Genomic DNA, 13,582 nt, shown 5'->3' with positions numbered 1-13,582 from the left:
TGCTGGTTAGATAATAACTAATGGTTAATTATAATATGACTCTGTTATGTGACGGTACAAGATTATTTATTTATTTATTTGGTCCACCAGAGATTGTTGCAGCATTTACACAAATACAATCTATAAAAACACAAACACAAGGTGTAAAAAGAGAAGGTAACGCTAACCATACAAAATGTAATTGTTCGATCAAGAAATTACATCTTTGTGTTTATAGCTGTTTGTGAGTATCTTTAGACCGAAATATTACTAAAATATTTTTATTAAAATACTGGTGACTTCCAATGGTACGCAGGCAATATTTTATTTAAAAACATTTTAACAGATACCTACATGTAATTTCTGTTCAGCCAGCGCGAATAGCAACGAACAGATGACATTAAGACGTTCACTTTCGAAACGTACGTTTGCGTCGTATGTTCGATGTCTGCCACATGTGGGACACGCCAAAAAATAAAATATGTACGTACGTGTAACTTTGGTTCAGCCAGCGCGAATAGCAACGTATCCGCACGCACAGACGACACTGCGACGTTCACTTTCGGAACTCTTACTCTTGTCTGCGGCGGGTACAGTACGTTGGATGTGTGCGATGTATGGGAGACATGGGGGGTGTCGCTCGCTGGACTGTTGCCGCCGGTGGACGATCCGCTGCGAGCTTCCGCCTTTTCCTCTTCGAACGGATTTGCTGGTTGAGATGTCTATAAACATTCATTTATTTATTAAGGCTCGGTTTCAACATCTTTTGATAAGTGCTTACTCAAGAATGTGTGTTTTGACATCATTTAAGAAAGAGACAAAACACCGGGCTCTAGAATTGTAAACCCTAACAATATGATACAATTTCTTTTACACACAACAAAAGATATAAACTGTAAAATTGAAAATTATTATGAGTTTCTTTCCGAAACAAGGGCTCACAAATAGGCTCGACTTGCCAAAACTGCTTGTATAGAAGCTTATTTAAAATAAATAAATGAGATTTGAATGTTTTTGTAACAAACTTTCCCGGACTCTATTAAAGATGAAAGGTATTGTCTTTACCTGTAGACCACCTCTAAGAAAAACAGCGCTTGTATAGGAAGCGGTATCCCGTTCAGCTTGCTGTATCGGCAACGAACGCGCTAACCGCAGCCCGCATTGTGACAGGCCCAATGCTAAGTGGAATGCGCACGACGATAGTATATGGTGCAATCGGAGACTTGATGTACTTTCCTATAAAGGGAACAAAAATCAAAATATTTTTTTATCATCGTTATGAGGCTCCACACATATACAACAGGCAGGGGAGGGTAGCACTTCGTAGGACATGACGCCGCTGAGGAGAAGGAGGAACTTTAAAGAGTCTACGGTATGTTTCACAATCAGAGAAAGAAATAGGTTGTCTGTAAAGTCGGTTTACTGACGATAGTTGAACGTGACAACGTCATAAGAAAATACTGCTGGAATGGTTGCATTTTTCGAAAGATAATGTTCGTTTTTATCTACAATACTGTTTAATAATCTTCTTTGAACAGATATACTTTATTTCTTGTAAGAAAAGTTGGCAACCCTAGAGCGAGGGAACGACGCATGACGTCATCTTTTTTTTGAGTGTGCAGCCGGCTTCACTGAATTATAAGACATTGTCACGTCAAAAAACACACTAAGCGTGTGAGGTGAAAATAAAATAAATGTTTTTAGGAAAAGCTGGACCTGTTAACTTGGTTTCAGAAATTTACAGCCGTTTAATTGTTTTTGAAAGAAGATATGCTACAAAATCTTTGGTATCGCTCAATAATGTCGCAATTTAAAACGTTCTATGTAATATCAAACCGGCTTGGTTGACTTTATCATCCGAAAGACACTGAAGTCTTCAACAAATAAAAATTATAAATAACCAAGCAGCTGAACCACTGAACTGTCTGTACCATAAACTTTTAATAAAAGTAACTTAACTTACCTGACATTTATGACTGTATATCTGACTAGCGTACATCCCGACACACTTCTCCGTAATCCGCGACAAGAAGGCCGCGTGAGGCTCCACACTCAGGGCGGCGGTGGCGTCGCAGCCCCGCATTTTGCGCACCAACTCTACAGTGCTCGCGTTTTCGCATTCAAAGTTATCCACATCGAACACGTGGCCAGCCACTACTATCCACGATCCTCCCTCTTTGGTATGATTTTGAAGATCGCACCTATGTAACATAAATGTTGATTATGACCTCAGACCAATTATAGAGGACCTGTATCGCACTCATAGTCACGAACAAAATTGTCTGTCATTTTTTGAAGAAAACGAGCTTAGATTTGGTATATATCTTACACTAAACTAGAAGTTTTTTCCCGTTTTTTTACACAATTCAATTACACAAAAAGGTATTTTTATGGAGCTCTTTAACCGACGAACATGATTACAACTGTTTAACATCGATACTATAGCGACAGTTTTTATAATCGCATTAGATCGTTGATCATATACATTGACAGAAAAGTAACGTCTAGCAAGGCAGGTCCTACACAATAATTGGTCTGAGATTATGACAGATGTCTGTCTTTAGTACCAGTAAAGTTCAAAAGTTTATTTATTTATACTTTATTGCACAAAACTAAAACAATAACAAAGACATAAAAAATAAGTATGTGCAAAGGCTGTCTTGTTGCTTATAGCAATATCTACCAGACAACCATTGAATAAAGGAATTAAGGTAAATAAATGTGGGATAGTGCCACAAAAAAAAATTAGTAAGTATGCTTATATATACTACATGTATAAATATAAAATATACATAATAAATATAGGAGTAGTATCATAGGAGTTCATATAATATGATATTACATATCTTAATATAGAAATCTGAAAGGTTACTTATCACAAAATCACGAAAACTTAACGTACGTCTGATGGAAGTACAAAGATGATATTTGGCAGGGAGGTAGTTTATAGTTAGTAGGTGTTCGCTAAGAACGGATTTTGCGAGAAGGCCATATTTAGTGAGTATTAAGGGCGGACGAATTCGCGGGCGTCCGCTAGTATCTAAATATATAAAAGCGAAAGGTCATTCATCAAGTAATATCGAAAACCGTTTGACGTACAAAGATGAAATTTGGCAGGGAGGTAGTTTATAATTAGAAGACATCCGCTAAGAACGGATTTTGCGACAGGGCCAAATTAAGTGCGGTCGCGGTGTCCGCTAGTAAATTTGAAAATGACTTTTACAACAAATACTAACTTGCGAATAACACTGCGGTTCAACTGGTGTCGTTTGGACATAAGGCCCGGCCAGCCCAGCAGATCGGCGTCCAGCTTCTGTGCAGACGGCAGCGTGCGCGCCGCTTCATCGCACGCGCGCACGATCGCAACGAGCGACTCCGTGCAGTTCGACAGAGAAATGGCTGAGCGCGCCGCGCACGCACACACCCACACCGCTAGTTCACTCATTACGCGACCTGACAAAAGTTTACAGAGCTAAAGTAAACACATATGTATTTATTTGTACTTGTATCTTCGAATGAAGCGACTGATATAATAATGATCGAACTTCACTAATTCGTTTGATCTTATCAACCGTTGATCGCTTTGATTAGCATAAATTTACTACAAAGTAAAGTGGACCCAATCACTAATACTTGAAGTTCACTTTACTTTGAAGTAAAATGATTTCAAAAAAATATATTTATAAATATGGATGGATCTTGGATAGTCTAAGCGCAATTTTCGTCAGTCTAAAATAACAAAGAAAAAACTAATGAATAAGCTGTCCGACGCTTATCAGACGGTGGGGAAACTGACGCTTATGATTTAGGTCTCATCAATTCTACTTTTTATGTACATACCAGATTAAACTGCAATTTAATTGCCGGTGAAATTAAAAGCAAATGAGGCTTATTATCATTGCCCTAAGTTGACTCTGAGGTTTTATATGGACGGCAGAGACATATTAAACTGCGTGAGCAATGATTGTACTGCGTCCGTCTTTTGACCCGCGTTCGACCATAGGCTGACCCATTACTTACACTCACGCGTGATTGCAGTCAATATATATAAAAAAAGCTAAAAATCCGAGTAAAAAAAGTCAACATCATCATCATCATTATCAGCCGATAGACGTCCACTGCTGGACATAGGCCTCTTACATGGACTTCTAAACAAAACGGTCTCGAGCCGCAAGCATCCAGCGGCTCCCTGCAACCCGCTTGATGTCTTCGGTCCACCTAGTGGAGGATCGACCAACACTGCGCTTTCCGGTGCGGGGTCGCCATTCCAGCACCTTGGGACCCCAACGTCCATTAGCTCTTCGAACTATGTGGCCTGCCCATTGCCACTTCAGCTTCGCGACTCGCCGAGCTATATCAGTGACTTTGGTTCTTCTGCGGATCTCCTCATTTCTGATTCGATCACGCAGAGAAACCCCATGCATAGGTCGCTAGTTAAGAAAGTGCTTACCGACAATATCAGCGCTAACCAAATCGCAGAGTGCAACCAGTTGCGCATTGTCAGCTCTGTGGACGGCTCTCGAGAAGCACGTCAGCGTGGACTGTACATGCTCCGATAGCAGAGACGTGTACTGCGTGAGCAGCGATTGTACTCCGCCTCGCGTACTGCGCCCGCCTCTTGACCACATGGCTTCGCTAAATAGTAACCTACAATACGTAATATATTGTCACTTCATCTTCATGACAAATCATCTCATTTGATTCCTAAAATAGTGCCTAGAATAGTTAAGCAAAAATTATTCTCCGTCTCCGGGAGTCCACCATATTGGATTTAAAATGACGTCACTCGAGCACGCATTGTCGTTTAAACTAACCTCAATGCAAAATCTCATTTATTCACATTCGGGGATTTTAATATTCAGTTGGAATATTACAAACGAAAATTGCCCAAAAAAACAAATATTGAAAGTTTCACTCCACTTTCAATATTTATATTCAATATTAGTTATAAAAAACCAGTTATTTTTCTATATTTAATGGTTTCCTTGGTCAAGAAAACCGTTTCTAAAAAGATAATACCATTATTAATTAAAACAAATAATGAATAACTATTCCTACATTTTTATCTCCACCAGCTAAACCCACTATACGAAATTAAAAACTTACCTTTGAAATCTAATAAGAAGATCACAGCTAGGACTCACAGTGTCATGACCCTTGAGGTCGTCAGTCTTACTTGTATCTCCGTTCATTATGGAGCTTATTAGCATTTGCGTCTGACAGCTCGTGTTACGTATCAAGTGCTTTACCTATAAAGAACCAAAAATTAATTACACTACTTTCTATGAACTCTCCTATGAATAAAAATAAGCCCTAAAAATACCATAAACAAATAAATATTATTAAAACATAAATGGTGCTAGAAATACCCCAACGTCCATAGGACTAATGGTTACAAAGATATTTGTGACTATGGTGTGACGTTTGTAACCCTGCTGCTGAATGCTTGAGAGAAAGGGAAGCCAGACAGAATGCCACCGTAACACGTTACGTTACGAAGCTCCAGTAAGAAGTTATCACTTCGAAAATTGCTCTGTCTTCGTGCCTACCCATAACTTAAATAGTTCCCAGAAGGACTGACATTATGTCAACGACATGTCTTGTAAAGAGAAGACATTGTTATCAGTATCGGTTGTTCAATTTGAAATATCGCTCCTCTCTTTCCTTCGCAACGATATTTTCGATTGTGCCGCTATTGCTTTCTCTCTCGTCTCGAGATGTCTAGTGTACATCTTAGGCTTAATGGGATACTACATCAAGATGTTTTACATACCAAATGCATTAGAGGAACTGAGGCACCATTTTCGCTAACAGTTGCGTTATTGCTGATTTGATATTCATCCGTACAATTCGCTGAAAATTACATTAATTTTAATGAGATGGTTCAATTCTTATTCTATTGCACTAGTTTTAAATAATAATACCTCGTAATGTTTCACTGTCCTCCGACATAGTAGTTGTCGCATATCCTCTTTGTCCAGTCACTATGTCGATTTGGTCATACTCACTATATAAAAAAAACAAGTTTAAATAATATTTTATCAACCTTTCAACCGTAAACAAGTATTAAGACCGTAAAAACGTACTCATCTAACTGCAAGTGGTTATACGCATCCGTTGAATGAGCTTGAAGAGCATTTCTGAGAGCATCTCTCAAACCTCCGCCGCCTAACAATGACCAAACCAGGAGCTCTGTCATGAACCTTGCTCCAGTACTAGCGGGGACTGAACCTAAAACAATACATTTTTGACAATTTTATAACATTATAATATGAAACGGAAGGATCTGTAACGATATTTTTACAAATCGACAGTGTGACTTTGACAGAATTTGTCTCTATCTCTCTCTATCTATAATAGAGAGTTTTAACTACCAATAAAACTTACCTATTATTTTTTCATCAATGTCCGGAATCCATCTTGAGAGAAGCACTCATCTTTTCTTGCCGGATGTCAGCTAAAATCACCTCTCCGATGGTGGCGCCCCCTTGCCGCAACCTAATACCTATGTACAAGTGACCGTAGCGAGCCGAGTGAATGTTTGCCATTATTATACTCATGATGCACCAGGTAGGCCTTACCTGGATTCCGGACATTGATGAAAAAATAATAGGTAAGTTTTATTGGTAGTTAAAACTCTCTATTATTTGTTTCGTATCAATGTCCGGAATCCATCTTGAGTGAAGTGTTTGTTATCACCTGGTGCTCGCAAGGTTGACGCTTTAATGTGAATTATACTGAAAAGTATTTTTGAATAAATGAAAATTCTCAATTTTGAAGAACAAATATACTCTTAATATGTATGTTAAGGAATTTGATAGTGGCCTAGGTAATCCAGTTATGTATACCTATTTAGGAATTCGTAATCAGTGATTTTCTAGAATTCTAGATGTTAGTAATTAAATCTGACTTCCAAATCCGTCCGAATTTCTAGAAATGGATAGAATCTGATGAAAGATTTGCTTTACAGATCTTGTAAAACAATTTTATTTAACCTATTATTGTTCAAGATGCATGCGTAACATAGCTCCTAGTATTATTAAATTAGTTATGTTTTGTCATTCAGTTACAGCAATACAAAGCAGTTGCTTAAACCCATAAACCATACTTGGATTTTTTACCGATTATATTTCAAAACTCTATATGAATTGCTTCTTAATGATACTCTGCACTTTAGAGTCCAAATATGTTAGCCAACAGTGACACGCCCAGGAACTAGGATATGTACCTATAAATAATCTACTTACCACAACCCATCAGACAAATTGTGCCACATCAAAATGTAGTTTAATATCATTAGATTCATCATTCTGGCTATAAATGAATTTTAATTACTTTTATTTAAATAATAGACCTCAATGTAGCAGCATGGTGGATTCAAGCTCCATATCCCATAAGTAGGCAGGCCCGGCTGATTATGATGACGGTAAATGAGTCCGGTAGAAGCGAATCCTTTGCATGTATGAGGTGCACGTCACTGCTGTTCATTGTACTAGTATCTTGATTGATAAAATTATGACAATCCATGTTCAACGGTGAAGAAGCCCTTGCTAAGCTGGGTGTAGAAATTATTGATTTTGTCAGGATCATGTGAAACTATATAATACGGTGGTAAGTTTAGGATACCAATTTAACTTCTCTTCCGATACTGAAATAGCTTTGGGTATCGATACCAACGTGAAGAAGCATTAATATAAGCCCATCTCACCTACTAGTCAAATTAGTAAATTTTTTATATTAGGAACCGATTTCTGTATTGGCATACTTTTGTCATCCAAGACAGATAGCAAACTATATGTCCAACATTGTAGAATATAAATTCAATGGTTTGTGGGATACACCATTTCTTTACATCTGTCTCAAACTGGCTTTATCATATGATTGTAGCGCCGGCTGGATATTGATAACTGCTGCCCTTGATCAGGTCAATGGATCAACATTTCTAGTCACTCAAAATCGGTGAGGCTCAGTAATTATAATCTTGAATCACTGGGGCATGTGCATCTGTTTGTTTTGTGGTGTGTGTGTGATCGCCATATTTAAAAAATTTAAATTTAATAGCTTTCCGCTCGAAATGACTGGAATGATTCCGGTGGCCGTGTACGATGAGGTTTGGTGGAAGAGACAACCAGTTGTGCTTCTTTAGTACACATAACGTGTTGTTGTGTATAAGGCTTACTAGTCCTGATCATCTGCTCTCGAAAGGCTATTCAGCATGAGTAGTTCCTACACAAGACGCTTGTTTTGGGCGTGTCTCACACTTGAAATAATATAGCTGTCGCACGTCAAAAAGAAAAATCATTCTGACTAAGTTTGCTGACTCGAGAGGACAACTCTGTATTAAACCCGTCCAGGAAATATTGAGCTATTATATAAATATTTTATTTGTCTAATTTTGTTAGGACCTGATGTGACTGCTAGATAACTCTGTTCTGTTTATATAAGCAATCCACGTATCGGTTATAGATCTGAAGAAGCATCTAAGCACTTTGCAATCGACAATGTTGATAAAATATCGCAGTACATTTTCTTGTGGTGTGCGTACCATGCGAGTCATTCGTCCAAGACATCGTGAATTTCATGTCATTGAATTGCGTTTTCAATCCACATCTGAAAGCCAATATGAGTGTGTGTTGGCATGGCCAATAGGTGTTTTGCCATGTGTTCTATAGGTATTCTTGACCTATTAATCTATATCTGGGCACAACGGTATAGGAATAGTCGCCCTGCTCCACCTATGTTGACTTATCGGCAGCAGTCGGTTGTAGTATTGCATTGTCCAACTGTGTAGCCTGCTTATCCGTCCTAGGCAGTGCAACAGGCGTGTTGTAAACGTAACCTGTTGACTTAGCTGCTCGAAGGACTGTGGCCCAATACACACAGGTCGCAAAGGTCAGCCTCTCTTTAAGAGATTGATATTTGTCAGAGAGACCACCTACGACTAAGAAGCTGTTGCTGAAGCGCTGTTGCGTAGCGTTAAGCACTTCGACTCCGACAAGGGGACTTTGCGTTGCGTCTTGCGTCCCAGTTTGCCAAGAAACTTGAGGCAAAGTATCGGAGTCAGCACAGACTTCTTGGAGTTGGTTATCCATTCTAATGTTTACAGTCCTTATTGTGAAAGGGTCAGTCCAGTCCATATGAGATTAGCATTGCTTTACCTCTTACGTTTAAGAAGATGTCGCTCAAGTGTCTTGCATAGCGTTAAGCACATACGCTGTTGCGTAGCGTTAAGCACTTCGACTCCGATAAGGGGACTTTGCGTTGCGTCTTGCGTCCCAGTTTGCCAAGAAACTTGAGGCAAAGTATCGGAGTCAGCACAGACTTCTCGGAGTTGGTTATCCATTCTAATGTTTACAGTCCTTATTGTGAAAGGGTCAGTCCAGTCCATATGAGATTAGCATTGCTTTACCTCTTACGTTTAAGAAGATGTCGCTCAAGTGTCTTGCATAGCGTTAAGCACATACGACTCCTACAAAGACTTTACATTGCTTGTATCCAAGTTATGCCGACAATCCCGAGGTATTGTGTCAGTACCAGGACCGACTTACAGTCTAAAGGGTGTATTCTAGAAAAGGTACACTTGTTCCTCGATTTCTTGGAATCGTGCAACCCAATTCGTTGTTATTGCAAAGGTTTTTAGGTGCTTATAGACCGAATGTCAATTAGGCCAGCTGAAGTAGCTGCTGTTTGTCTAAACTTCAGTGCTAATCGAGCCTTAGATATATGTGGTGCAAAATTGGTTGCATAGGCGAAAGCGGTTTTTCTCTTTCCATCAGTTGCGTTCAGTTAAGTCAAGTTTAGGATTGGTCGGAATGTTTGGTTCAGTCTTGGTACCAAAACCAAAATGGACAAAGCTGTGTTGCGCCAGTTCTAAAATAAACATTACGTATACCTGTGTAGCAAAAGTTAATAGGTATTGAGTATAATTACACAGTGTACGTTTTATTTCTGAAACGCTGCATGAGTAGAAACTAAAACTGAAATAGGTATACGATATGGTCTGAAGATATGAACACCATTTAAAAATGTCTGATGGTCCACATATTTCAAAACTCAATTCAAACATCCGTCTTAAAATGTAATGTAATGTTTTCGTTACGTTAGCTTGAATTATCGGTAAGTATAATAGATGTTGACCACCCCCCCCCCCCCCTTGTTTTGAAATCGCTTTGCACTTGGGAGGAATTTTATACAAAACATCATGTTTAAAATTTTCATTTCACGTAAAAATAAATTGATAAAATCATTTCACCTACCATTGTTTTGTACTTGTATGTATAGATGACCTTTCGGAGTAATAAGTCTAAAGTCTACTAATATTTGTCACGCTTTCTTGTAAAACAACTATTTGGCAACTTAAAAAGTTTTACAAAGCTGCGAAAGAACATTCCAGTATATTTGAATGCAATTCTTTCATAATTATGTACCTTTAAACGTTTTCTTTCATACTAACTCCGGGTGTGAATGATAAAATGTGGGTACCCACATTTTTTCTTTTAAGTGAAGAAAAGTCGTAACAAAGGGAAAATCAACAATATATAGTTTATCAATACTCGTATTTAAAACGATGTTTGAATAAATTCATGAGGTTTATGACTCGCTTTAGTAAATAGATTCCTATAAAGTTGCAACAATTTCGTACTAATTTGCAGCCAAGATCAATCGTTACTACCGTCGCTTAGTCTGTAATTGTACACGTATTTTCACTATTTCTATTCATAGGATTTGTTGAAAATGTGACGTGTTGTAATAAAATTTAAACTGTACGTAACTCACGGTTTGCAAAGCCTTACATGCTCTGCTCACTTACAAAATCACTTACGTTCTCCATTTTCGGAGAGGTTTATTCACACAGAAAATATAAAATGTGCACCTAATATGTAGGTATAAATTGTTTTTTCCGTGATCACAATGGCTGACATGTGAACGGCGTGAAAAAACGACGCTTAATGGCGAACATTCACTCGGCTCGCTACGGTCACTTGTACATAGGTATTAGGTTGCGGCAAGGGGGCGCCACCATCGGAGAGGTGATTTTAGCTGACATCCGGCAAGGAAAGATGAGTGCTTCTCTCAAGATGGATTCCGGACATTGATACGAAACAAATAATAACGTGTGTGAAAGAGAGAGATAGAAATGAGACTGACACTGCCGAGTTGTAAATCATCGTTACAAAACAGCGCTACAGGTAATTTCTATTGGCAAGTTTCCCAGGCCACCTTTTTTTTAACTCATTGATGACAAATGATTTCTTGTAATTCTGGTGAGTACCCTTGTGATCGTATGAAAGCACAACACCACAAATGAGCGTATCTAAAAGGGTAATTTAAAACTGAGGGTAGATCTTTTTATCTATCTAGTTCGCTCGCACTCATTACGCTTACGAAGACACAGCAGTTAAAAAAAAGTTAATCTACATTGAGAACCTTAAGCCTCAATTACACTACTCGCTTCGAAGTCCTAAAGTGTTCGAAACTCGATTCACTTCGAGTCATTTGACTTGGACAGAAAAACCGACAACGTTAGAAGTTGCACGAAGCGAAGTGAAGTTTGTACATATACACTATTGTATTCGATCAACGTGGCCAGTAGTATATTGGAGGTGTTACCTTGAGGTAACAAAGCAATAAGATGCTGTGCCCGTATCTGAGGAGTAGGCAGCAGTATCGGCCAGGCTGCCGCCAGCGCTTTCCTAGCCGCCGCCGCCGCCGCAGCCCCCGCCCGCCCTTCGACCAGCGCCACTAGAGCGGTGTGAACGCCAGCGCACCAAGATCTAGCTTCCATATCAGTTTCGTCTATATCATTGCCTCGAGCGCATTGCCAAGCATGTACCTAAAAAAAAACACCAAAGTCTTCAACTGTCTGGCCACTCCCTGGAGTATAGATAATAGACGTCAACTACATAAACAAATTATTTTTATAGTTATTAGCATAAGTTAGCTTAAAATACCTTTCGTATTCTTTCTCAATAAGAATGAATAAAAAAAAAACAATGAAACAAATTTTATTATAATTACGTATCATTTAGTATAAAATATAACAGTCTAAGTTATTGCAATTTCGCAACAATTAGAAAATGCGCGTCAAAGACAGCAAAACACTGTATTTGATCAGTCAACTTGATACAAATAGCATCACTTACCTACTACTAAAAGTACCTCTACCACTTACCTAAACCCGCAGTTTGGGTAAGTGGTAGAGGTACTTTATATTTATTTATTTACTAATAATATATTTATTTACTACATTCAATGTCAAAATGTTTTATGGTAAAAGTGTACTTACTTGTAACCTAAGGAGATTCAGACAGGAGATTGCTAAACATTCATTATCTTTTATATTCGCCGTACTACTCTGTTCTACCACTATTCTTAGTAACCTCTCAAGGAGCCTGGAAAAATAAGATTCTTTTGATAAGTTTGATTTGAAATACAATCGGATGTTAACACAAACTCAATTTTAGTACTCACTTAAACGTATTTTCTGATAAATCAATAACAAAAGGCATCGAAGAAGGAAGATCTCTAGGGTTTTCCTCACTCCACGCAATTATTTGGATGGGACCGGTTGCAACACCTAAAACCAAATCATAATGATTAAACTTGTTATTATCTTTTAGCCATAAAAATTTGTGTCCTCATGAAGCATTAAGACTATATTAGTGAAATAAAATATATTCAATATTTTAGTGTCAGACCAATTACCTTCTGGACTCAAAAACCCAGGGTTTTACTAAAACCCTAAAACTCAGGGTTACCCCTCTGTCAAAAATATATGATCATGACCAAACGTATTCATACAAACTGCATCTATAGAATCGATATTTTATTGTGTTAAAATTACACGTGTGTGTATTATGATTTAATATTTATAATAGTGTGTAGTAAAAGGATACAGAATACAAATTGATTTTTGAAAGAATTGGTGTTAACACAATTTTGTTCGTGAATTCGGGTGCGATACTGGTCCTTCTATAATTGGTCTGAGTATTTCATTACTATTATAACCAATATATATTATAAAGAGGTGAGTTTTTATTTGTATGTTTTACTCCGAACTACTGGGCCGATATTATTATCAGCTAGTAATACGGGATATATTTTATAGCCGTATTCTAAATCGAAATACTATACTGCGCGGGTGAAACCGAGGGGAGTGTGGTAGTATATTATATAGAGATAAAAAAATAATTACCATTAGCTTTAAACGAAGCATTAAACACTTGCAAAGGTTGCGGCACGGTGTTGGAAATCTGCGCCCGTTCGTGCGTGCCCCACGCGTACAGCACGCCTTCGGACGACAACGCAATACCATGTGACGTACCAAGTGACAGATCCGCTATTTTCACTCCTGCAATTGAGTAAGAATACAATGAAGAACTTACACTAACTTTTCTTAATAAAGGCTGTATTTGCGCGCTGGACAGCCAGGCTGATCCTTTAATAAATAAGCCAGCCCTTCTGTCACCAGTCGAGGCAGTAGTTAGCCGCAGTGAAATGATTCGGTGATATTTTTTTGGCACTGCGACTCCATGGCCCAAGTCTCCACAGCAAAAGGTACAAATATGTATCTCAGTCAGAGAGGCATACTTGTGCCACTTAC

At 38.3% G+C, this 13,582-nt stretch overlaps 1 protein-coding gene across 6 annotated transcripts in view; it reads right to left on the bottom strand.

Moving 5' to 3' along the window:
* The window catches only part of LOC112050425 (probable E3 ubiquitin-protein ligase HERC2), a 71,578-nt gene that overhangs the window by 48,827 nt on the left and 9,169 nt on the right, over positions 1-13,582 (bottom strand). For all 6 annotated transcript variants that reach the window (XM_052881157.1, XM_052881152.1, XM_052881155.1 and 3 more), the window contains exons 14-26: positions 13,175-13,330; positions 12,451-12,556; positions 12,266-12,371; positions 11,590-11,812; positions 6,066-6,210; positions 5,904-5,986; positions 5,753-5,832; positions 5,086-5,228; positions 4,430-4,626; positions 3,216-3,432; positions 1,943-2,180; positions 1,045-1,215; positions 471-701 (exon numbers count right to left, since the gene is read on the bottom strand). In XM_052881157.1, the coding sequence (XP_052737117.1) occupies positions 471-701; positions 1,045-1,215; positions 1,943-2,180; positions 3,216-3,432; positions 4,430-4,626; positions 5,086-5,228; positions 5,753-5,832; positions 5,904-5,986; positions 6,066-6,210; positions 11,590-11,812; positions 12,266-12,371; positions 12,451-12,556; positions 13,175-13,330 (2,096 nt within the window). The remainder of the gene's footprint in view (positions 1-470; positions 702-1,044; positions 1,216-1,942; positions 2,181-3,215; positions 3,433-4,429; positions 4,627-5,085; positions 5,229-5,752; positions 5,833-5,903; positions 5,987-6,065; positions 6,211-11,589; positions 11,813-12,265; positions 12,372-12,450; positions 12,557-13,174; positions 13,331-13,582) is intronic.

Source organism: Bicyclus anynana, chromosome 4 (genome assembly GCF_947172395.1).
Source record: "Bicyclus anynana chromosome 4, ilBicAnyn1.1, whole genome shotgun sequence".
Lineage (NCBI taxonomy): Eukaryota > Metazoa > Arthropoda > Insecta > Lepidoptera > Nymphalidae > Bicyclus > Bicyclus anynana.
Note: the sequence above shows the minus strand (reverse complement) of the source record. Positions and strands in the feature narration are given on the sequence as shown.